Raw genomic sequence first — 26637 nt, 5'->3', positions numbered from 1 at the left:
TTAGTAAAAAAAAGTTTTAAATATTTAGCTATTTCTTATACACACCTAGTGTTTCACTTCAGAAGACGTTAATTAATCATATTAAGTCATATGGATTGCTTTTATCCTGCCTTGTATATGCTTTTTGGAGCTTACATTTTTGGCACCCATTCACTTGCATTGTATGGATCTACAGAGCTGAAATATGTATCCAAAAATCTTTTGTGTTCTGCTGAAGAAAGACAGTAATACACATCTTGGATGGAATGAGGGTGAGTAAATCATGAGAGAATTATCATTGTTGGGTAAACTGTTTAATAATCAGAATAAACAATTAGCCAAGTAATATAGTTCATTACTTGGTCTGCACAAGATAGGCTAATGTAGAAACTTGGTGCATTAAAGGAATACGGCACTAAAATTGCTTACAGTAATGTCGCCCTAAACTCGTATTACTTTTTTTTAGTTTATTTGCAATGTAATGAAAGTGAATAGTGACTTCCATCTGTCAAGATTCAAAGGGCAAAAAGCACCATAAAACCACACTAATTCACCTTTTTTGTTCCCCTTAAGAAAGTCATATGGTTCTGTAATGACATAGGGGTGAGTAAAGAATTAAATAATTTTAATTTTTAGGTGAAATATTCCTTTAATGTACAGTGTGTAGATACAGGTGTGCATTTATTGGAGTTTTATGACAACTTCGAACTCTTTATAACAGTTTTTTTAGTGTTCAGCCATGCCCGTCTCATGATGATGAATATGTCACTACTCAATGTGTGGTCCGGAGAAATTTCACAGTGCATTGCATGTTGGAAAGCCTGCAGTTGTATACCTTCCTTGTCATTGCACCTCTGAACATGAAAGTTTGTGTGTGCGGCAAACACCTCAGGAGAATGTATCGGAGGTAGTTTTGGTGTGTTTTAATTAGTATGGCACATTCTTAATTGTTGGTCTGGACACTAGTTGGACATAGCTGGACTTTTGATCCATGTGTTTCCCTCTCCCCAATTGGACATCCAAGATATCTGATGTGTGTGAGATATAGATCACATTTTTCTTTGGACTGTCCGCAATGCTGAAGATGATGTTTTGTTGATTTGTTTTGAGAAGTAGACTAGATATTTGTGTTTCTCTGTGATAGCCAGTGTTAATGTGTACTAGCAGTCTAAGCTTTATAATCTGTCTACCCCTACCTTTTGTCAATTAATTCATTTTATATTAGAAATTTGTAATGTTTTGTAATGGCTGTGGTAATTGGCTACAGTATTGTTGATTTACCTAAGACAGGCAGTGATCAGCATGTGCAGGTATACTGTTGAGGTCAATGCATGTAGCACTCAAACATAAAAGACGGTATTCTCATTAAGAACACGTTCGCTTAAATAATTCAAAACACATAAAAAGTATAAATGCACATTACTAGAACTAATTATGTATGTGTGTTCACCCTTTGATTAATGCAGCCCAGCTGTTTCATTTGGTAAGTTGATACTCATGTTTTCTGCAGAAAGAACGAATTTTGTGCATCTGAACATAGTGTAAACAAAATGACACTTAATCAACCTAAATGTACTTATGAATCTTATAAATGCATAAAAGGTTGATGGAATTTTCCATTTATCTGTTGGATGAATTGCTGGCTTGTTTTATGCACAGTTTTGTATTTTAGACATAACCTGTTAAATATAATTCAAGCCCAGTAGATTATTCACTACTGTATTCATGTTTTATATTACCAAAGCTACAGTGTTGCGGTCAATGAATGCAGATGGCTTGTTTAACTTGGATTTAATTATACGTCCTATGTGTGTAGGACACTATGAAATGGCTTTCCAAGATGCTTCTTTGAATAAATAAATTATACTTTGGATCGGGAACCGAAATATTATCCAGTGTCTGAATCTAGGAGCAAAAATATTTCTTTGAGCCAATGAAAACTTAATTGCAACATTTTACAGAACCTTGCACATTGATGCTTTGCAGATGCATTTTTTTCTTGTGAAGTATATGAGGGTAAACATGTCTCCAGAAAAGTGAGAGGAGGAAGCAACATCACAGTGGTGTTATTGAGAAGAAACCTCATAATTATAGTGGAAAAATGATCCTATTTACTTTTGCACTCAAAATCATGTCTGGGTTTTATAAAGCACATGTAAAGGGACAGTTCACCCAAAATGTTTCTAATTCTATCATTTACTCACTCATGTTATTCCAAACCCATATAACTTTCTTCTGTGGAACACAAAAAAGAGATGATGGCCTCAGGCACCATTTACTTTCAAAGAAAAAAGTGCAGTGAAGGCTGATAAACTAAATAATTCAAATAATATTTTAGTTTAAATTATTTTAGGTAGGGGGAAAATCATCAGAAGACATCTGATTTTTTTAAATGTCTACAAGAGGGCACAACTAATCAATATAGACCAGTTATACCACTGTGCTGTGACGATCATATTATTGCAAAGAGCATATTTGGCTGTTAACAAATGGCCATACATTTTAAAGTTTTATTTAGCCAGTTAATTTTCTCAAATATTAAATTTTATGTAACTTTTTTCTCCCCAATTTGGCATGCCCAATTTCCAATGTGCTCTAGTTCCTCGTGGTGGGGCAGTGACTCGCCTCGATTTGGGTGGTGGAGGATGAATCTCATGGTGCATTCAGACCAGAGGCGTGGAGAGTATCAAATCGACCGGAAGTCATTCATTTTCTATGGCAGCCAGTGTCTCTCGGTGGCAAGAAGTGCTGCAGCGCGTCTTGGGCGGTGTGGGCATCAGAGGAAAGTTAAAGTGCGGGCAACGTTATGGTAATGAGCTTTGACGCGGTTCGGCGGCAACCTATTGGAATATAGAAGTGCTCCACTCTAGCAAAGAACACAACAGTGTAAACATGGTTCCCACCAAACATTATTTCCGAAGACAAAATGGGGGAGAAACTGATTATTTCAGTGGCGGGTTTTCCCTTAATACATGATATGTCCCTGTTTGCTTACAGGGATATAAATAAAAAAAATAAAAAAATGATGCATGGACAAAGGTGTCTGAAATTGTTGGTGTGCCAGGTGAGAAGTGGATATTATGGTTTCTATAATAATATATTAAAAGATTTATTTATTTTTTGCGGCCCCTTTAAATATAGTTTACAAAACCAAACATTCTGAACGAACGTTGCCGCCTATCTCAACTACGTCAGAGCGTCCACGAATCTTCCATAGCGTTGTTGGTAGGGCAGCGTGAATTTTGACGTTCTCGCCGCCTCTGGTCTGAACGCACGGTCAGTTGCTTCCGCATCTTAGACAGTCAGCCCGCGCATCTTGCCATGCGGCTTGCTGAGCGCAGAGACCTAGCGCGTGTGGAGGTTCACGCTGTTCACTGCATCCATGCACAACTCACCACGAGCCCCACCGAGAGCAAGAACAACTTTATAGCGACCACGGGTAAGGTAACCGATGTGACTACCCATCCTAGCAACCGGGACAACTGGTTTCTTTGGAAGCCTGGCTGGAGTCACTCAGCATGCCCTGGATTCAAACTCACAATTCCAAGGGTGTTAGTGTCTTACTGAGCTACCCAGGCCCCAATATTGTCAAATCATCAGTGCTTTGCACAACTCTAAAATTCAACTGCTTAATGTGCATTTTTTTTTTATCTTAAATTCGAAAAATATTCCAATTTTAAATTGTATTTAGAGAAACTTTTAATACAGGTTTGGAACAATCAAAGGGTAAGTAAATTATGAGTTATCTATCCAATTAATGCTTTGATTTTGCAGTATAGAATTTATATAATCACAGGTACTCCATTCATATAAATAAAAAGAATGACAATTCTAGTTTTGAAAGGTCATGTAATGGCTATCTATAATGTACCAAGAAATGCTGATTTTATACCTTATTCTCTCTCTCTCTCTCTCTCTCTCTCTCTCTCTGTCTGTGTGTGTGTGTGCGTGCAGAGTGGTGCTGACCTTGAGGACCCATGGTAGTTGTCGCACCTAAGGGAAGAGTCCTTTTCTACACAAGACCTCGGTCATGTTTCTGCCGTTCCAATGAAACCAAGAGACTCAATGGACAGTCTTTCAAGAGTCACATCACAAGGGACAAACAGTACAACCAAAAGCATAACAAACATTTTTTTGCCAGTACATGAGGGAAAGAATAGAGTTCCAGTTTTAAAAACTCACAAAATGAATAACAAAATACACATCATACAATAAAAAAAAATCTTACTTTTTTCGTGGTGGCTGTGGGTGTTCATTTTGAAACCGAGGATGTTATTTTGCGTGATGGACACATGTACGTGCTGTGGTGCCCTTCCCATTTGGCTGCTAATTGGTATGACTTTTGCCCTGAGTTCAGGATACAGTGCATAAACTTGGCTATGTAAGACCATTGCAGCTCCCTGGTACAAGGATACGGATCATCTCTGGGTTTAAATAATGACATATTTGACTCATGAATGCATGTGGAACATGTTATAAGGATTGCTTGAAACTTGTTGGATTTTTGCACCTTTCTCCCCAGCCCCATGTGCGCTGACAGACCTTTAGGTAAAATCTTGGACTGAACTCTTCTTCATTTTGCAGGTGATCACTTGATTGGTTTTCGAAAGCTTTTTAATCCTGCTGTTTCAGAGAATATAGAATATATAAAGATTAATATATATAAATTCATATACATATATATTTTTTATTTTTTCAAGTTAGATGTTCTTTGTGGCTTAACGTTTGAGAAGCAATAGAGTTGTGTTGGTGGTGACCTGTGAGTGTGCCACATTGTGTGAATTTTAGACACTGAGATTGTTCAAGTTATGTACTTATGTAACCTAGCCACCCAGGAATTGTTGGTGTTTTTGGCTAAAAGGGATTGTAACTACCCACCAAAGCAATGCAGCTTTTCTCAGCTCCCCTGTGTATTATATCTCTCAATCTACTTATTATCAGCCTTCACTTCCACAATGTAGATATGCAGATTTTAACTTGCAGCAAACTTTTTTTTGTCACAGACTTGGAATAAAGTGGGATATACAGTTCTACTGGTGGATCTCTAGTTGTGTGTGACTAAGAAACCCAAACAAAACTCTTGGTTCAGTATCTTTTAAAGATTTGATGGCCCTAACCTGGCAAACTGTTTTTATTCAGGTGGACCTTGGTGCCCTTAATATCAGAGGTTATGTGAAACCAGCTAATCAAAGTCCATTTTCAATCAGTGAACAGATGGCGCAGGGTGGCTCAATGGTTGGCACTGTCGCCTCACAGTAAGAAGGGTTTGAATCCTGGCTCAACTGGGCCTTTCTGTGTGGAGTTTGCATTTTCACCCCGTGTTTGTGTGGGTTTCCTCAGGGTGCTCCGGTTTCCCCCACAAGTCCAAAACATGCAGATTAGGTTAATTTGAGACTCTAAAATTGCCCCGTAGGTGTGAGTGAGAGTCCCCCAGCCACTGGTTGCAGCAGGAAGGGCATCTTGCATAAAACCTGTGCCAAGTAAAAAATGTGGATCACGGATGGTCTGCTGTGGCGACCTCTAACGGGAGCAGCCGAAAGAAGATGCATCAGTGTGAACACACATTGGATGTACCATTTAAGGCTCAAATATATTTTATATAAGTAAATGAGTGCAATGCTCTCTACACTTATATAAATGCTTAACTATTAATGTCACAGAACAAGGCATAGTATTTGCATTTTTGAGATGCAGTAAGGAAAAGTAAAAAAATGTTCTGCTGTGTCTGTAACAAAGAATGAATTGTGTCATTCAAGTGGCCAAAACTTTTAGAAACAGAAGAGTTGTGAGTTTAAATAAAACTTGTCAGCTGATAAATGAAAGGCATGCTTATAAGACTAATATAGGTTTGTCAGCCATTTTGCCAAACATATTTGTTTATGCAAGTTTGTTCAGGTCCATAGAACACTGCTCCACTGTGTTCGTGGCTTTTTAAATAGTGGTGGGGATTTTGACTCATTGCTCATTTTGATTTAATTCACGATTTGTTTACTGATGTTTTCTGGTGATTGCATATTTTCGTGGTTAGGTAATGACAAATGAATGTCTTATGAGTGAGTCATTCCATCATTGACTCATTTGAGTTGTTCACCACCGAAACAATGCAAGTGAATTAGAAAGATTCTGGTGGAGAAGAACAGCACAAATAACTTGCCAATTCTTTCTCTGAAACGCAAGTTATTTGCTGGTATTATGATTAAAGGGATAATTCACACAAAAATAAAAATTCTCTCATCATTTACTCATTCTCATGCCATCCCAGATTGTATATGGAAGCATATAAAGGTACCATAAAAGTAATCTAGACTCCAGTGGTTATATCTATGTCTTCAGAAACAGTATGATAGGTGTGGGTGAGAAACACTTAAGTTATATTTATTTACCATTAAAAATTCTCCTTCTGAAAAATCTAACTATTTGCTTACATGACTGTCAGAGAATATGCAATTTCTCTCCGACTTTTCTCTTTTTCCACCCGGTTGTGGTACAATTCAGAGGAAACATCAAATAGGCACTGGTGCTCCTGCCAATTTTCTACAAATTCTCCCTAAATTTCTTCGGTCCAATGAGACTTTTTTGATACTGCAGCCAATGCTAGTTGATGTTATGTTGCAGGTACATCAGGACTCCTCCCACTGATCTAGGATAGAATCTAGTATAGGCCTATAGAGTATAAATGATAGCTGCACCAATGCGTGGAGGTGTGGGCGGTTGTGGGTGTGTGAGGGATGGAGAGTGAATTGCCGTTGTGTACTATGGACTTGTGAAGTCTCTATTTAACAGGGCTCTGTGTTGGTTCTCACAAGAGTCGTTACTGTCCTCAGGGATTTATTGAAGCAGATAACATAGGCTACAACAAAACAACTCTGGTCAACAACTGCTAAATGAGTTCAATCAAAATCACAGACATTGACACAATGGAGCTGCAAGACGGCGTCCAGAACAATGCCTTTCAAGAGGATGATGATGAGAAAGATACATCTGGTGCATCAAATTCTCGAGAGCACGACACCACAAGCATCTCCGTTAGAGAGAGGCTGGAAGAGAGCGCGTACACTCAAATCAAACCGTATGCTGGGATGCCCAAGGAAGTGTTGAAGTTATACTCAAGCCAAGCTTGCTACCGGGTACCTCGTGAGATTTTGTTCTGGCTGGTCATTGCATGCACCCTGGCCCTTATCGCCGTGACCATTGCGATCGTGGCAATGTCACCCCGATGCCTTAGCTGGTGGCAACTGTCTCCAGTCTATCAGGTTTACCCGCGATCATTCAAGGATTCAAACGCCGATGGCGTTGGAGACCTTAAAGGTAATTGTTGACCCTTCTGTAGGTATCAATAAAGTGTTCCTATGAAATATTGCACAGTTATTACTCTCATTGCTACAGTATTGTGTTGAATTGCTTATTTTGCAGTACCATTTGCACCACTACACGTTGATGTGAAAATGAAGCACTGTTTAAATAAATATGTGCACATTTTATATGCAACATTAGGCCCCAAAATAGATTTTATTTATTTTTAATTTTTTGCAGATTTAAAAAAAGGTTTTTATCTTAACCCTTTCATGTTTCATACATTTAATAATACTATGGGTCACTTTACAATAAGGTTCCATTTGTTGACATTAGTTAATGCATTAGGTATCATGAAATAAAAATTAACAATATCTTTTTTTACATCTGTTTATCTTTGTTAATGTTATTTAATAAAAATAAAATCGTTCATTGTTAGTTCATGTTAGTTCATACTGCATTAATGTTAGCATATACAACTTTTTATTTAAAAATGTTCTTAGAATTACTATAAAACAGAGAGGACCCCTCTAGACCCTCAAGACTGAGTGTGAGATTTAAGAAAAAAATCCAACATTTTTATATTTTAATTAAAAGGCACAAGTTGTTCGGGACTGTAGGTTCTGCCTTAAAATTCAAGTTGCCTTGAAAAAGAAATCTCTCTTAGAATAGCTGTAAGTTCACTGCTGCTGTAGTCTAGTTCTCTTTGCAAAGCAGGTGTATTGATGGCCAGGACAGTCATGCAAAAAGCCATGCTTTTCCCTCATAATGGCTCTGTATAGCACCATAGTTTCATGCAAGAGTAAGAAGTTTAATTGCTCTTACATAATGCTCAAAATTGAGTCTACATATGCCATAAAGTATACCAAACTGACTTTACAACAATGCAAACAGGGTCATTATTGTTTTACTTTGAAACATATTCAAACAAAGCAAACATCGTGGAAGATAAGACGGCTTATCTTACGTGAAACATGCTAATTACTTCAGTGACCCTTGAAAATGACAGGAATATTAACATCAAAGATTAAAATGATTATTACAATTGAGTTGTAAGGATACATTAGAAGAATGTTGAACATCTCAGTACAGATCAAAGGTACAGCACTGTGCAGATAGCAATTCTATAATTCAAAACATTTTGTCATGTTTGACCTCAGGAATCAAGGAGAAACTGAGTCATTTCGAGTACTTGAACATTAAAGCAATCTGGATAAGCCCTTTTTACAAGTCTCCTATGAGGGACTTTGGATATGACGTGGAGGACTTCAGGCAAGTTGACCCTCTCTTTGGAACCATGGAAGACTTTGAAGACCTCTTGGAAAGCATGCATGGCAAAGGTGGGAGTGAATTATAATTATAGCCTAGATGTAAAAGGTTAAAAAGTTATCAAGTTCACTTGTTGTTGTAAAGCTTCAGTCATAACTTTTGCTGTGTTTATTGCTGTGGTAAAGTGCAGAGTCTGCAGACTATGGGAGTAATTTAAGCATGTTATGGGCTTCATGAGTAACACAATGTTCAATGAATAACAATTTCAAACTTATGACATCAATCAATTACAATGTGAAATCAATCAGTATACAGTTTTGGGGTTTCATAACAGCATATAACCTGATTCTCTGGCTCAGGTCTAAAGCTGATCATGGACTACATCCCTAATCATACCAGCGACAAGCACATCTGGTTTCAACTTAGTCGGAATGGCACTGAGCCCTACAAAGACTACTATATCTGGGTTAACTGCACAAATGACAAACCTCCTAACAACTGGGTATGAATGTCCATCTTTAGATTACAAACAAATCTGAATAGTGACAGCTGTCATTAAATGAGAACATCTTTATGAGTTTATTTGCACGATCTTTAAGAGCTATCCAGAATGTTTGTCCAAGCACCAAGCTTTGCTATATGGGTATTTTCTTTGTTAGAATTAAGACTGAAATAATGGAAATTAAAGTGATTGCACAACTTAATTGCATAATAGTGGCAATAGATGGATGACAATAGTGTCACTTGTGTTTGATGTGTTTCATCAGGTAAGTGTATTTGGGAATTCCTCCTGGGAGTATGACGAAATGAGAAAACAGTGCTATTTCCACCAGTTCCTCAAGGAACAGCCAGACCTCAACTACCGTAACCCCCTAGTTATACAGGAGATGACGGTAAGACAGACATAAAGGAATCCTAAAGACTTTTTCACAAAAGCAGTGGTTTTCAACTAATTTTGTTTCAGGACCCAGATTTTATATCTGACATCATGTGGCAACCCAACACCGCACCAAAATTGTTTATCGTACAAAAGTAAACAAACATGAGCTTAAAATTAAACTTTGAAAAATGTATTAAAATTACCATGATCTGCAAAGGCCAAAAAACATGCAATCTACAATTGTGCAATATGCAAATCAGGAAAATAATGTTGAAAAGTGTTTATTTCACATGTATTGATAACAAATAGTTTAACCGTTATCAGTTAAATCTGGTTAATCAGTAGTTTAACCTTTAGTTAAGCAACCATTTGTTAAACTAATTAGCTATATATTCAGTAACAAATCTTGTTGTTTATAATTACAAAAAAATTTGTCTGAAACGTTTTTTTTTTTTGCATAATAGCAGGACCTATTAGTCTACATAATGTGTTTATAAAGGAGTATTAACCTAAGGTATTTAACAAAAAGGCTATTCATCTAGACCTTTGAATACATCTGCAATTCACTGTACCATATCATGTTTCACTACAAACGTGGGCCCTCTTTTATTTTTGTGTCTCTGTAATAGGATATAATCCATTTCTGGCTGCAGAAGGGGGTGGATGGGTTCCGCATGGATGCTGTGAAACACATGCTTGAAGCCACACATTTGAGAAACGAACCCCAGGTTGATCCAGACCAAGATCCAGTATGTAAAATAATGTTCTACTGTATAAACCAAAGTCATTTATGTGATGCAACAGGAATATGTCTCACTGATTAAGTGGTAGATCTGAAATTTTTATTTTTTTCTGCCCCATCAAGAAACATACATGCTGAGGAATTTACACTCTTAGCAATTCATTGTTTGCTATATTAAAGCACTTCTGTAAAAATCCAAAAATATTCTCACAAAGTGTTCAGGGGTTGTGCCATTGTCAGAAGCAGCTTTGTTGTCACAATGTCATCTGAAGATTACTTGTGTATATTTCTCTGGATTTATTGTCAAGTCATTCCAATTATCCCAATTCATGACAATTAAAAACCACCAAAGGCCTAGAGAAGGCATGACTGATTGGCATGACTCAATGGTCTTAGCCATCATCTTTAATGCCTTTTTCCTGTTACTCCTGCACTTGTTAGCGCCAATGCAGAGGAATGTTCAAAACAAGTTCAGATCTAACAATACCATCTGTAGCATGCTGTCCATTATCATGACATCCCTTAGAATGGTAGTCAATGGGGCAAGTCATTCTGGTAGGTATAAAAAGCAGAAATGTGCTGCTCAAATTCTTCTTAAAGTGTTTATATTAATTTGTCCATACAGAAATGTGTGTTATGTGTGCTGTAAAGTTGTCTCTTTAGATGTGGGACTACTTTTCTAAGCTGATGAACTTTCTAGTTCTAGTTTTACAAACGTAATTCCTGTTGGTGGTGTTTTCTCCTTGTAAACAGTCCCTTTCTTTCTTTAATGTACGTATCATGCAAAGCCACAGGGTTTTTTTGGCTTTACATGGTCATGACATGAGTTGAAAGATTGAATATACATTTGCACAGACAAGATCAGTAGTGATTTTGTAACACTAGTATCATCTTAACACTAATTCTGTGGCTGTACCTTCAAGACCTATTTTAATGTTTATTTCTGTATTATTCCTTCTGATGTTCTTCAGTCAGCTGTAGACACAGAGTTTGAGCTGTACCATGACTACACCTACTCTCAACTCGGGCTACATGAGATCCTGACAAACTGGAGGGTAGAGATGGATACCTACAGCAGAGAGCCTGGCCGTCACAGGTATCCTTAATACCTCTAATTTGTCCAAAAACAACCATGTTTCTCTCTTGTAAATGGCTCTTTGGTGTTTTCTCTCTTTGTCCTAATCCAAATCAGGTTCATGGTAATGGAGAGTTATGACTATGAAGAAATACAAAAAACCATGAGGTACTATGGCACACGATATGCCACAGAGAGCGACTTCCCCTTTAACTTCTATCTGCTATATCTTCCTGAAGACTTGTCTGGAAATAAAGCCAAAGAACTGGTTGATTTTTGGATGTCAAACATGCCAGAGGGAAAATGGCCAAACTGGGTGGTGAGTGACCAGATGTCTGCTTGTTATTTAAGCATCACATCATTTTACTTATTAACTTTAAAAGTGAAGTGTGTGGTTTCTGTGTAACTATCAGTGCCAAATGTAATTTCAGTCTGTTTGCTTGGGTTTGAGTGACCCAACTGGGCCAGCCATAAAAACATTGGCTCAACCAATGCTCTAAATTTGGGGTGGGATTCCTGTTTAACCAAACAATGGAATACAAGGGGTGATTGAAAAAAGTCATACTTTTCAAAATCGCTAAACAGGGACAACAATTTCTAAAACTCCTTGATATTTTTATACATTTGAAATGTGTAAATCTTAAAATGAATTAATTAAATAATTAATGCAGACAATTGTTTCACCCCTCACATAGTCTTATCTGTGTTTTGTTTTTGTATTTTCTGAATTTTTTAGCTTTGAAGTACCAGCATTACAGCTCAAGTAACAAAACTCCTATTAGTTTACGTTTCCATGATAAGTAGTAGATTTCAAAGTACATTTTTCTTATGTTATTTATGATTCTGGTTGAGAGCACAGAGCACGTCTGTTGACATTTTGCCTACACACATACAGTGCATGGCTGCGTGTGCTGCAAGCGGGCGAGCAAGAGAGAGAGAGAGAGAGATTTTTTGTATTTTTTAAAGACTGCACAGGGTAGGGTGTTTCTCAAACGGAAGGCTGCAGCCTAGTAAGGCTGTGTCCTTCCTAGACCAGTCCTTCTGTGGCTGTAGGCTAGACTCCTCCTCAGCACTCAATGCTAGAATGAGACGATGATATCAAACCATAAGATTAGAACAATGTGATATTTTACTTTGTTTAGAAAACACATATACTTCAGAAAATGAGAAATATGTCCTTAATCCCTTTATTATTTTAGCAAAATGTTTTATTCACAAAGCTAGTCACTCAAAAAAAACTTAATATAATAAATTTTGCAATACTTATCTTAAAATGTATATATAACCCTTTCAAATATGAAAATAAAAACAGAAGCCTAGACTTGTAAAAACTATAAAACTTTTAAAGCTTTTCAAATTCATGTAATTGCCCTTTTCTTTATTATTTTATTTATTTGTTTGCGCTTTGTATCTTCTAATTTGTTGTATTGCCTAAACTACTGCTTTTTTTATTTTTCTACATATTGTCTTGGTGCAAATGTGAATAAAAACTTGAAGAGAGAAAGAAAAAATTAAGCAGCGTCATAAAGGTTTCTGCCACAGCAGTCACACAACTCGTTTTCTACCCTTTTTAAAAATAATTTGGAACATTTGCAAAGGATTGTGGGTGACTGAATGCCACAAAGGATACACCCAATGCATCCTCCAAAATATGGCAAAGAAGGCTGTGAAATGAGGCTGCATTCCAAGTGTCCTCACAATTGACACGGCCTTTGATGTTGCTTGATGACGTCGCAGCCGAGATATCCTGCCTAATGAGGCTGCAGCCAAGCACCCTTAGTCTGCCGCTCTGTCAGAATAACCATGTAAGGACACGTGAACACGAAGAGTATCAAATACATAGAATGCATGACAGTCCTAACTGCACGTCAATATGAAGAATCCAAATCCTGGATATTTATAGCCAATTTTTAAATCCTCAGAGGCTTTTTTCAGGTCCAAAATAGAGGATATGTCCTGTAAAAAGAGGACGTATGGTCACCCTAATAAAGTAACATCCACAAAACCTTGTAAAGACCTTCAAAACGGATTGAACTTACAGTTTTTCTACAGCAGACGATCAAAATGGGCCAAAAAAATGCTTGTTTATTCAATCTCTAACTGTCAAAAATGTAAATGTAAATTAAACCAATAAGGGCCTTTAATCTGCTTTAAGTTTGCTCTCGCTCTCTCTTTGTCTATCTGAAGTTTTATCTGACTATCTATGTGAAAGTATGTCTGATTAGCTAGCTAGCTGTTTGCAAAGACTTTCTAGTAAGTCAGTCCACTAACAGCTTTGGAATGGCAGCTATCTTTTTATGTAAACAAGCGGCATACAAGAGCCTATCTCCAAAAAGCTTGGTCAAGATTACAATCAAAGAATATATTGCAGCAGTAAAATCAGACAATATTGGTATCATAAATTGTGCATCTTTACATCAGATTACACAAAAATATACACACAATTGTCCGGGTTTACATGGCTAATGCACATACTTGAGTTGATTGCAGGTGATATTTGTATCTAAAATGTGATTGCCTCTTTTACCTGTAAGGCGGGACTTCCTTTTCTACATCCATTGACCAATGGGCTTTCCAATTTCTACTATTCATTTTAATTGAATTGGCTCATCTCTGCAAAATAGTCTCTGCTGTTTGTCTTACTATGTTTGTATAGCTATCAAGCTTAAAACTTTTAAAACTAGTTTTAAACTTTCAGACAAGGCTTTGTCAAGCCAAGATCATGTAACCTACATGTATCTTGTTATTTAAAAAATGTTGTATAGTGCCACTCGTGTTATAGAAATGAAAGGTTTTACACCTATAAAACAAATATAAGGTTTGTTACATGTGGAGAGCAGAATTTGCTCACAGTATAATCTCCTATATTTACTAAACCCAGTTGTTTGTATGTATTTATAGGTGGGAAACCACGATAAGCCACGCATAGGCTCAAGTGCTGGTACGGAATATACATGTGCTATAAACATGCTGTTGTTAACGCTTCCTGGAACTCCCACAACATACTATGGAGAAGAGATTGGCATGAAGAATGTAAATGTATCTGTCATTCAGGATCCTTTTGGAAAGTTCAATCCAGTAAGTGAAAGAAAATGACAGTTTTTTTTATTTTAAAAAGTAATTAGCTGCAACATATAAAATATTATCACATTTGTACAATGATAATATTTTAACTACCTAGAACAACAGTCGGGACCCACAGCGTACTCCAATGCAATGGAGTGATAAACTCAATGCTGGCTTTAGTGAAAATGAAACTGGCACATGGCTTGACATCGCTCCAGACTACACAGCTGTCAACGTGGAGGTACATCACTTCCAAAATTGTGTTACAAGAAATTATAGCCCTGTTTACAACTGGCATAAACAACTAATGCTATACCATCCTTTTTGCTCCAGGTTCTACAGGCCGATCCCAATTCCATAATTTCACAATATCGTACTCTGAGTTTGCTCAGAGGGGCTGAGCTTGCCCTGAACCGAGGCTGGTTCTGCTACATCCGGAGTGATGCTAATGTATTCATTTATTTGCGTGAGATGGATGGATACAAGAAAGCCTTCTTGGTTGTTCTAAACTTTGGCAAGGATACTGAGACAGACCTGTCTTCGGTTAGTGAGCTGCCAGATGTTCTTACTGTGCATTTAAGTACAATACCGATTAGCCAGAAGACTTTCTCCAAATCCAGAATTCCAACATCTAAAGGACAAGGATTGCTCCTGGAATATTCCACCAATAGCCGATTCCATCCTAACCATGCATCCGAGTGTTATGTTTCTGAGAAAGCCTGCTACATGGATGTACTAGATATTCTGTACAAGTGCTAAAGATACTTTAAGTTTTTTATCAGTCAGGTTTCTTTCTTAAATAAACATCATCTATAAAAAAAACAACAAATAACATGTTTCGTTTATATAAAAATACAAACTTTTTATCTGGTATTTTCAGCACAAACAAATACACTCTGTTTCAGTTTAGGGGTTAATGGGACTTGCAAGTCAGATCATTTGAACTTCCCTTTTGTCTCTGTTGAGATTTTCAGTGGTCTAGTCCAAGTTCTGTGTAAAGAAATGCCATCTGTTGGGTAGTCTAAAAAAGAGAAGGGAAAGGAAAGTTTTATATAATGTAATGATCATTATATAACCTGCAAAAATAAACCATTACATGACACTGTAAACACGTAAGCCATTTCTTAGGACAACTAACAGCATTCTAACCAGAGAAGACTTCAATCCACATGGTATAAGTTAATATACAGTATAACACTAAACAGCAATTTAATTTCACTGCTGCCAAGATGCATACAGGACAGATTAGTGTTTACACCTCAAATCGATGTGGACACATGCATTTTTCACCACATTTCTACGTGGATTCTGCAATCCTGAAATGCATATTAATACCAGGTGGGAACAGGGCCATAAAGACAAACTCTGAGCACTGAGTTGTCAAACAAACAGCTGCAAAATATTGCCCTCAACTGACAACTGTTATAAGCAACATGTCATAAAAATGGCATTAAGCCTCAATAATTCGCTGCAACTACAATACTACGATGTGCAAAATGTTTGATAGGCAGAAATGTCAGAGACTGCAACCCACGGACACATATTTGATTGCTGTTTAAAGAGTCTAAAGCTGTCACAGAGACAGGTGAGAAATCTCAGAACATTTATTCATTAATATCTTTCAAGGAGTAGGACATTTATTTTTCCATACCCATGAAAAAAAAAGTTCCCGAATTCTGTATTTGGCGCATTAAGCTACAGTGGATGAAGTTAAAAAATTCCATCTAGTGTATGTTTACTAAGTAAAATGTGTTCAGTGTGAACAGTCCATAGTTTGTCGTAGTTCTAAATGGATTGGATAGGTAAGACTACACTAGACTGACAATATCCAAAAATAATCTGGTACACTGGCTCTCCATCATAACGCCTGCACTTTCAAGTCAATGCTCTTGAAACAGAGTGGCTGATGAGAGGCTGCCAGGTTGGCCCACTCCTTTGCCTGGCTGGCTTATTTTTCCACAGCGATGGGATCTCTCTGAAGTGAAGCTGAGTGCAAAAATCATATACCTAATCCTTAAAACTCAGTCATCTGCCTCTTATCTGCAGCTCGGTCGCCGATGTCTCTCTCTACCCCTCTCCTTCTCTGAGCCACATGTTTCACAAGCCTTCTCCTGACCTTTGCTCAGCCTTGTGTATTGTTTCTTATCTCTCTGCCTGGTACAATATCTCATAAACATGTTAATCGTCCAAGTTGGCAGCATTTCTGATCAGCATTTTATCTCTCAGAGAGGAAAGGGAGAGATTAGGAGAATTGTTTTTTTCGCTCGGTGTATCTGTGTGTGGTGTTAGCATAGGTGTGCGTGAGCTTGTGACTTAGCTTTGCATGTGTCTCTGTGTGTATCATAAAGATAATTGATGGCACACAGATGGAGAGGGATTCTGCCTAAGGGAGTCTGGACTAAGAAGTGCTGACAGCATATCTCACGGAGCAGCTCACACACAAGGTGACCTCAGGTTGGTACGGAGTGGAATCTTTCCACAAATCACCTGTTTCCAGATCAGTGCACTGTTCTCCTGAGGAGCGTGTAAGTGCTTCTGCTGAGCCCAGGGGTATATTTGAGAGTCTGGATTACAGACTGTTTGGTTTATTTCAATCATACTTAACTTATTTCCCTTCTTGGTTTAATAGCATAATGTTTTGATAACAGTCTTCAATCCTTGAGCTAATGATATTTCCAGATTCCAGTAGTAATACATTTAGTGTTACCAATTTGTCCCTTTAATTTCATTTAAATAGCTCAGCAAAAAAAAATAAAATAAAAAATAAGGCATAAGCAATAAGTCACATGAGGTTGTGCTCTACAATGATTTTACCACAATGAGAAGCACAATGCCCTAAAACCACACCCAAAAATAAAACGTCTGTCATAATTTACTCACCTTCATGTATTTCCAAACCCCACTTATTTATGTTTACTGGACTTTGTATGATGTTAATTGATAAAATAAAACTAGTTATGGCAATATTTTTGAAGACATCCTCACTAAGCAACATTCTTCACAAGTGCAAAATGCCCCGATAATATGATATTTTCAAGGCAATTTTAAAGTAATATAATAGAATGTATTCTGATATATTTTTATGTTTATTTGACATATATCAAAGAGAGGATGCAGCATATATAGAAAATGATTCATTACTTCCAAACTAAAATTTCATGACACAATTCTGGTTGTCAAACACATATTGAGCTACACATAACACATAAGCTACACATACACTGGTGGCCAAAAGTTTGGAATAATGTACAGATTTTGCTCTTATGGAAAGAAATTGGTACTTTTACTCACCAAAGGGACATTCAACTGAACACAATGTATAGTTAGGTCATTAATTACGGGAAAAAGCTCAATGGGTTTAAGATCCAGAACACTCATTTCCAATTATCCGTTGTTCAATCTGTTTCTTTGCCCACTCTAACCTTTTCTTTTAGATTTTCTGTTTCAAAAGTGGCTTTTCCTTTCCCATTCTTCCCATAAGGCTGCACCCCTGAGTCTTCTCTTTACTGTTGTACATGAAACTGGTGTTGAGCAGGTAGAATTCAATGAAGCTGTCAGCTGAGGACATGTGAGGTGTCTATTTCTCAAACTTGTGACTCTGATGTACATATCCTTTTGTTCAGTTGTACATCTGGGCCTTCCACATCTCTTTCTGTCCTTGTTAGAGCCAGTTGTGCTTTGTCTTTGAAGACTGTAGTGTACACCTTTGTATGAAACCTTCATTTATTTATTTTTTTTGGCAATTTCAAGCCTTGTCTAGCCTTCATTCCTCAAAATAATCATTGACTGACAAGTTTTTTTCTAGAAAAAGTTGTTTCTTTTTGCCATTTTTGACCTAATATTGACCAGAAGACATGACAGTCTGTTGCATACTGTGGTAACTCAAAAACAAACACAAAGACCATGTTAAGCTTCCTTTAACGAACCACATAGCTTTCAACTGTATTTGATTTTCTAGAACCAAATAAGGAATTTAGCATGATTACACAAGGATAAGGTGTTGGAGTGATGGCTGCTGGAAATGGGGCCTGTCTAGATTTGAACAAAAATGACTTTTTCAAATAGTGATGGTGCTGGGGTTTTTTTTTTTTACATCAGTAATGCCCTGACTGTACTTTTTATTCAATATTTATTATTTTTAATTATTATCTATATCTTGTTGCTGTTTTGTATTGTTGTGCACTGGAAGCTCCTGTCACCCAGACAAATTCCTTGTATGTGTTTCTGATTATACATTGTGATCAGTTGAATGACACTTTGGTGAAGTACCAATTTCCTTCCGAAACAGCTAAATCTGTACATTATTCCAAACTATTGGCAGCCAGTGTAATTTTACAAAATGTACATAATTTCAGCAGTACTCCCAAATGACAATATCCAAATCATAAGGTTCATGTGTTTTTTTTTTTATTGTTTACTTTCACATTGCTTCCTCATCAAATAGCAATGTCAAATGTAAATCAAGTCAATGACTGACACATCAGAGCCACCTTGAGTAAGAAATAGCATGTATAATATGTATGTGTACACATATGGAATACTGATTATATCATACACCATCATTGATAATTTGTTGTCACAGAGAAAATCAACATGATATAGCAGTGATTTGTATGATATATTCACTAATTTCTCTTGTAATAAACAAAGAAATATATATCCTGTTATAGTAAACTTATATAGATATGAAATCATCATAAAAATATGATTAATGGAAGTGAAGAAAAAACAAAAACAATATTACATACAGAATTTAGGGTCTTTAATGATCCTATACACTTTTATTAACTAAGCAGTTCTAAAAAAAAAAAAAAAAATGTTTTACAATTTTTCTTTTTTTTACACTATGCAGAAGAGAAAGGTTGAGGAATAAAGAGCTGTGGTCATAACTTAAAAAAATTGATGAGGTACAGGGGGTGGAATGAGGTCCCGACTCCCGAGGTATTTTTATGTGAGAGCAGGCCGTCTTTTTGGTCTGTTCAAATCATTTTACCAAATGGCAGATCCCGTTTAATATTAAAAAACTAATAAGGCTCTCGAAGTTGTGCACATTAAAGTGAATTTATGCATTCTGCTTTGTGTTGTACACTTCTCATGACTTACTGCTCTCATAAAATAGCCCTTATTTTTCATGTTCAACTAAAGTGAAGATAACAAATGAAGCTAAGTGTGGCTAATCTACACTCATCATTAACACTGACACAATTGGTATATGTTTGTATGGCCTTCCTCAGTCTTTCCACATACTTCAGCACCCCTGATAAAGGAACTCTCCGGTCCTCCGAGTATGCTGTGATCATCATAGATGGGTAAAGCTGGAAGAAAAAACAATTGTTATTTAGCCCCTGAATTATAACACACATAGTGTATGTGACGTTTGAGTGATTTACCTGTGTTATGTACTAATGTTGAGACAGGGACAGTAGGAGGCAATGTTGTCCCTGTTTTCTGGGCTTATAAGGGGGTAACTCTCCTATATAGTAAGCGGTAGGGATGGATCTTGCATAGTGCCAAGCATCCAGAAAAGGTGCCTGCCAAGAAAATAAAACTATAGGCTGAGAGGTTCAGAGAACATTGGATAGTGTTTATTTTTTCATGGTTTTCAAAGATGAGGGCATGGGTCTAATTTGACTAGCTTTTACCAACACATTAATTTGCGCCAAATAACCAGTGTTTTACTGAAAACCCAGCCTTTGAAGTCAACTACTAAAGGTGTGGCAAGAGTTTTCTCCTCCTGATAATATTTTTATTTTGCCATCTTAACAATGCAGATTTATATGGTTAGTTGCATTTTATTATTTGAATTTGACATAGTTATTTCCCTGCTTTCTGCAGATCTGACCATTTCTGTGTTGTGACCCATCAGTTGAGAACCACTACTGTATGATTTATTAAGAGATCCAACTGTAAAATTACAGCTCTTAGAAGCTGTGGGTTTTGGTTGCACAGCGCCCCTGCTAGGACAGCACCAGCACTGCAAGCTGTGAGAGCAGTTAGCACATTGAGATGGGATGAGAACGCTAACACATAACTTTCTCCAGGTAATATACAGTAGTCATTCTTGGTATTAATATTCAAGGACTACAACATTAAGGACCAAACATTTCCTTTTACTGCACATACCTATAAAGAAGGGTGTTGTGAGTTGTCGTTCAGTACCTGCTGTGGCAGTAGGCCAGAGCCCAGCCGTCCTCCAGCAGCAGTCTCTTCTCAGCACTTGAGGTCAACACCATGATCTCCATATACACGCAGAAGCAACAGGGCCTTACTTAGACCAGCTAATGCAGGTATGTGGAGGACAGTCAAAGGCACTATTGTACCATCCTAAAAACAAAGACTTTGCCATATTAAAGATGCTATAATCTACATTTTTGTAGCATTTTATTACTTATAATCTTAGTCAAAGTTTCTTGCAACAAAGGCAGATGTTTCCAACTCGTTCTTTAAGGGAGAATGCTTGTGGGTTTGGGGATTGACAACAGAGAGATAAATGGTGGGCAGCAGACAATCTCTGTGAGCTGAAGACAAGCCAAAGTTGTGACGTGGCTGTGAAAGTTGACACATGTAATAACAATTAAACAGGCTGTTTTTGTAACCTTTCGGTCCCCACAGTACCTTTAAAACGTCTATATATATCTGTTATGAGTGGCTTTGTGTACTGGTGAAATTTAAACTGCTGACTAATGACATTGATTGGACAAGTTCCTGAATACCGAATAGGTGCTGATATGTGAAAGTGGGAGGTAATATGTTAATGAACTCATGGTTGACATCAATGCAAAGACTTGACCCAATTATGCAACTTTTTTCATACATAAATGGGTTGAGTGGATTTAAAGGGATAGTTCACCCAAAAATGGAAATTCACTTATAATTTACTCACACTCATGCCATCCCAGATTTGTATGACTTTCTTCTGCTAAACACAAACAGAGATTTTTAGAAGAATATCTCAGCTTTGTAGGTCCATCATTGTATGTGATTGATGAGCAGAACTTTGAAGGTTCAAAAAGCACAAAGGCAGCACAAAAATAATCCATACATTTCAAGTGGTTAAATCCATATTTTCAGAAATGATATGATGTGTGGGTGAAAAATAAATCTATATTTAAATTAAATCAGTAGGCGACATGCACAAACAATGCGAATTGCCAAAAACAAAAAGAAGAATGTGAAAGTGGAGATTTATTGTAAAAAAGGACTTAAATATTGATCTTTTTCTCACCCAGACCTATTATATTGGATTACTTTTAGGCTGCCTTTATGCTCTTTTTGAACATTCAAAGTTCTGGCCACCATTCACTTGCATTGTACAGACCTACAGAGCTGAAATATCTTCAGCAGAAGAAAGAAAGTCATACACATTTGGGATGGCATGAGGGTGAGTAAATGATGAGAATTTGACATTTTATTATACACAAATATATACATATATATATTTAATAAAATGTAAAATTCTCTCATCATTTACTATATATATCTATCTATCTATCTATCTATCTATCTATCTATCTATCTATCATATCTATCTATCTATCTATCTATCTATCTATCTATCTATCTACAAGTAAAATCCTGTTTTCCATGATGCCTTTTCCATCATATAGACTCAGTAGTGCACATGTGATGGCTATTCTGAGCCCTTATACCTGCATGTGAGAGTGTTATGTGCTTAATAGCAGTGGGGAAAGAGTACAGATTGTTTTTTTATTTAAGTAAAAGTACTGCTACTGAAGAAATAATTCACTTTTTATTTATTATTAGAATTATTATGACTCAATTAAGAGTAAATAAGTAGTTTACCGAAAAACTACTGAAGTAATTACGTTACAAGCTACTTTATGAACATTATATTATATATAGTATATATGCTTCCATTTTAGTTCTTAAAAGAAACATATGCTTCCTTTCACCAATGATGCATTAAATTGATCAAAAATACTCTCAAAATCATTAATTGCAAATATTATTAAAGTTTGAAATAATTGTTTTAAGTAATATTTATAAATTGTATTAATTTATTTTACCCATGATGGCAAACATATACTGTATCACCTATTCCTTACAAAAGCATTCTAAAGTGCTAATTTGATACTCAATATGTTCTTATTATTAGAATTTAAAATGGTTGCACTACCATGCGGAGTTCACAATACAGTGAATTTGCTGAGTTTTTACAAGTTGATTTACACTTACAAGTAAAATTTTGGGTCTAAAAATTGGCAAAAATAAACACATTTCTCCCAAAATTCTATTTTCTCCTGAAGTCTATTGTTTTAGAGAGATGAAGGCTATTCCTAGCATTACTGTTTTGAAAACGAATCTCTAACCCAGATAGAGATTGAAGTGGATGGCCAGATGCACAACAAAAAGACAAGTAAATCCCAGTCTCTAGTTTTGGGGATGGGCTAGCAAGTAATGGGCGTTTTGGTCATTTTGTCTACTCCAATACTCAGACTAAGTACTCATCAAGTCCTCGAGGGGCAAAGACATGTACATAACTGTATATATAGTAACATGTCTGACAAACGTATTTGGCTGATGCATTGTGTCTTGTTGTTCCAGTGTATCCTATATTTATTATTATAGGCTGTTAAGAAATAATCTGTTACAAAATGTACAAATGATTGCAAAATCAAACTATAATGTCTCATATTTTGTCATAATGTGAAGATTCGCTGCCCAACTCAATGAAGAATGGGCACAATGCGAGTCTGTCTGTTCTTCCTTCAGGGTACCGTGGTAATCTTAGTGAGCAAGCACCAGTTTTTTTAGTGATTGTCTGAACCGTCTATTTTCAAATAGCAGGAGATGCCATAACCATTGCGTTTTTAATATGCGTGTTAAGTTGAAGTTCCGTTTTAAAGGTGCTGCATTCTGTTCCATTTAGCTGCACTCTGTCTAGCGGTTTCAAACACTCGCCTGCTCTATATGCGTAGCTTCAGCATGTTGAGTCCACTGCCACACGCCTGGTGTTTGTGTGTGTCTCCCCAAGTGCTCGCTTCTGTGGGGAAAGCAGCGATGCTCTGTATTGTTGCAGTGATGATTCATGGAGGGTTCCATTCAACTGGAACCCCCTGTTGTGCTGGGGAAAGTGCAAGTGAAGGACACTTTATGTCAGACTTCTAACTTGGAAACTCATGCAGAAATCTTCAACTCCCATTTGTCGAAATGCAGGTGAGTGTGTAACGTCACGCAAACATTTTGGCACCCAGGACAGGGAGGTATGCAGTCAGTGACAAACATTCACATTTATGAAATAATATCCATTAATGAGTCAAAGTTCTTATATTAAATGATAATAAAACGTGTTTAGCAAACTTTTTGCAAAGACAGGTGTCGTATATCAGTTTGGTTGCTATGAGATGTTTCTGACAATCAATGTACCTCTAAAAATCACAAAGTAGTCAATCTCAAAATAAAAAATAAGCTCCCTCTTTGACACGTTTGTGTTTAGTTACCAGATAATTGTCACTGAATTTAGAATTAAGTGAAAAGTCACATCATGCGTGATATCACCATCGATCATCGTTTTCATGATCGATCATTGCTGCCACGTCTGAGTACCCGAGTACTCGTGCCCATCCCTAAACTAGCAGCTTCTAAATGCCAAAGACCTGCATTGCTTCAAGAGGATTCTTGGACAAACAGAACATTTTAAGAATACAATTATTTAAATAGAATAACCATTTGTAACACTCTAAATGTCTCTAAATCGTCTCGAAACTACATAATGTGCATTGTGAATGAAACACATTCCTATTTCAGGTTTATTCTCATTCACGTATGTCCAGGTATTCTGGCTATTAAGTTAACATACTATATAAACAAATCTAATGCAATATCATAGAGGAGGAAATGTATCCTCTATTATATTGCAGCAATTATCCAGATATGGAATGAGATTATTAAGCAAACTGTTATCAACTCCTACATGCCAACTGAATAAAGGCAAAAATAAACATTTTACATAGTGTTTCTTGAGAGATATGATTGATTCAAACACTAAAAGTGTCTGTTCTGTATATGTAATACAGTTGTAATAATAAAGTCTTAATTAACATTATGGTTATTTAACATATTGAGATATTATTATTAAATAAATTGTAGCATGTGGTTACATTATATTTTGTGACTTCTCATACCTTCTTTATATAACATTCATCCCTTGCACACTTTTAGCCTCTAGCAGGTGAGACAGGGCAAGTAAATACAGTACAGCACCGTGAGGGAGTGTTACCTGCTAGAACAGTTTATTTTGAACGAGAGGGGTGAACGGTTATGGAATTTAACGTGGGAGCACAATATCGAACTGATGCAGATTTATAGAAGAGAGAGCCCTGTCTGTGCGCTCGATGGTGCGTGGAACTGGACGGCGGGAAAAAAATGATGTTCAGTGAAAAGTCAAAAGAAGATTGCAATGTATGTAATTGTAACTATTCATTAATGTCACATTTCATCAGTTTATTGATACAAATATTAAAACTGTATCTGAATATTAAAAAAACTGAAAAATTCAGTACAAAGGCAATTTGATTTTAGGGCATTTTTAGTCACTTAACCCCTTTTCATTTCTGACTCTGCCATTACATTGCAGGTTCAACAATTAGTAACTTACCTCTGCATTTTCAGGTACATTAACAAATCTCTCATGAACCGAATGCAATAATTTTTTTTAAATGCTCCTCTTGACTTCTGAGTTTCCATAGTTGGGCATTAGAGAGCTCCACTTTAGTCTTTGAGGATCCCTGTAAGAATGCATAGAAGTCCATTATGTAAATGACTGCTTATCATGTTTCAGAAACTTTTTAGATACATTTTAAACAGATAGTTCACCCAAAAAGGGAAAAAAAATCTCTCATGTTTACTCACTCTCGTGCCATCCCAGATGTGTATGCCTTTCTTTCTTCTGCTGAACACAAAGATTTTTAGAAGACTATCTCCACTCTATAGGTCCATACGATGCAAGTGAATGGTGACCAGACCTTTGAAGCACCAAAAATCACATAAAGGCAATATAAAAGTGATCCATATGACTCCAGTGGTTAAATTCCTGCCATCAGAAGTGATACAATAGATATGGGAGAGAAACAGATCAATATGTATGTCCTTTTTTAAAAATTATTTTACTATTTGCCACATTCACTTTAAAATTCTGAAAGTGGGATTTATTTGTTCATTTATTGATCTGTTTCTTACCTAAAATGTCTGCATCGCTTCAGAAGACATATATTTAACCACTGGAGTCATATGGATAACTTGTATGCTGCCTTTATATGATTTTTGGAGCTTCAAAGTTCTGGTCACAATACATTTGCATTGTATGGACATACAGAGCTGAGAAATTTTTCTAAAAAGCTTCATTTGCACTCTGCAGAAGAAAGTCATACACATCTAGGATGGCATTAAAGTGAGTTAACGATGAGTGAATATTCATTTTTGAGTGAACAATCCCTTTAACTCTGTAGACCTAGGTTTTCTAGTATAAACACAAAAATAGTAACAAAATACGTTATGCACGTTTTGTAAAATAAATAACTAAAAAATCCAAAGGACTGATGCTGACAACACACAAATGCATTGATTCAATGCATCCAGAGTCACTGGTCGTTAAGCCTTCTTAGCCGTTATTTTTGAACTATCATATACAGTATTTCTGCATCCTATTCTTAACTTTGATTGTAACACTACTTTTGTAAGTAACATAATGCTCAAAGCAACTCAGAAGATTAGAATGTGTAACTATGCAATTCATCTTACACCAGTGTAAAGCCGAAAATGATAATCAATACATGAACTCCGGTGTACAATGCGTGAAACAGACCGTGACAGCAGACATGAGGTGTTCAGATTTATTTAATGCAGCAGGACTTCACTGTCTGCTCAGATTCTGTTTATGAATGAATGACATACCAACTGTTGCCTTAAATGTTACAATATCGCTCTATATAACTGTGACAAAATATTGAAACTTACTTCCTATTCTTATGTTTAGTAAGAAGAATTGCCGCGCATTGACATTTACAGAGTGGCGCGAGAATATGACATCTAGTTCAGGCACAATCAATCGAGTGAGAAATCATAGATGATAGCCGAAAGAGCGGAATGTTCGATGATCCTCTCAGTGTATTACATTTGCTTTACTCCTGCAGCCGGGGGATGTGGTGTACGGAAGTAGCATGGAATTGAATTATTACTAAGCAACAGAGACCGTCGCATACCGGCGAATTGGTAAAAACGGCATTAAATGGAAAGATCGAGTCTAGCCACATCCAGAGAACAAATGCCAAACAAGCCTTAGCTTTGAGTCTTCAGGGCATCGATTTAGTTATA

The 26637-nt window shown here is 36.6% G+C and overlaps 3 protein-coding genes and 1 long non-coding RNA gene across 7 annotated transcripts in view; 3 read left to right on the top strand and 1 right to left on the bottom strand.

The window, feature by feature from the left end:
* Nucleotides 1-5012, top strand: part of LOC127660630 (protein phosphatase 1B-like) — a 30525-nt gene extending 25513 nt beyond the window's left edge. For all 3 annotated transcript variants that reach the window (XM_052150973.1, XM_052150974.1, XM_052150975.1), the window contains one exon: nt 3934-5012. In XM_052150973.1, the coding sequence (XP_052006933.1) occupies nt 3934-3963 (30 nt within the window). In that variant the 3' untranslated portion in view covers nt 3964-5012. The remainder of the gene's footprint in view (nt 1-3933) is intronic.
* A 130-nt stretch (nt 5013-5142) lies between these two features.
* Nucleotides 5143-15121, top strand: LOC127660629 (neutral and basic amino acid transport protein rBAT-like). Its single transcript, XM_052150972.1, has 10 exons — nt 5143-7287; nt 8433-8612; nt 8901-9043; nt 9309-9434; nt 10051-10170; nt 11135-11259; nt 11356-11557; nt 14140-14316; nt 14420-14545; nt 14638-15121. Exons 1-10 carry the CDS (start codon nt 6864-6866, stop codon nt 15061-15063), a joined length of 2049 nt encoding a protein of 682 aa, XP_052006932.1. The 5' UTR covers nt 5143-6863; the 3' UTR covers nt 15064-15121.
* Nucleotides 15122-19158: 4037 nt separating this feature from the next.
* Nucleotides 19159-26329, bottom strand: LOC127660666 (uncharacterized). 2 transcript variants are annotated; one of them, XR_007972668.1, is made up of 5 exons: nt 26281-26329; nt 24923-25052; nt 20464-20628; nt 19695-19835; nt 19159-19619 (listed from the first exon to the last, which is right to left on the bottom strand). It is a non-coding gene; the product is annotated as an uncharacterized LOC127660666 (long non-coding RNA). The 2 variants fall into 2 exon arrangements; XR_007972667.1 differs by having other exon boundaries at nt 19159-19835.
* camkmt (calmodulin-lysine N-methyltransferase) overlaps nt 23430-26637 on the top strand; it is a 177712-nt gene continuing 174504 nt past the window's right edge. Inside the window, exon 1 of the mRNA XM_052151011.1 lies at nt 23430-23481. The gene's annotated coding sequence lies outside the window, so the exon portion shown is untranslated. The remainder of the gene's footprint in view (nt 23482-26637) is intronic.

The sequence above is a fragment of the Xyrauchen texanus genome, chromosome 20, assembly GCF_025860055.1.
Source record: "Xyrauchen texanus isolate HMW12.3.18 chromosome 20, RBS_HiC_50CHRs, whole genome shotgun sequence".
NCBI classification, from domain to species: Eukaryota; Metazoa; Chordata; class Actinopteri; order Cypriniformes; family Catostomidae; genus Xyrauchen; species Xyrauchen texanus.
Note: the sequence above shows the minus strand (reverse complement) of the source record. Positions and strands in the feature narration are given on the sequence as shown.

Excerpts from the sequence above, each read along its gene's own strand:
- LOC127660629 (XM_052150972.1), top strand. The coding sequence starts at position 6,864 with ATGAGTTCAATCAAAATCACAGACATTGACACAATGGAGCTGCAAGAC. Across the intron at positions 9,044-9,308 it reads ACAAACCTCCTAACAACTGG|GTAAGTGTATTTGGGAATTC; the intron begins GTATGAATGTCC and ends GTGTTTCATCAG. Across the intron at positions 9,435-10,050 it reads TAGTTATACAGGAGATGACG|GATATAATCCATTTCTGGCT; the intron begins GTAAGACAGACA and ends TCTCTGTAATAG.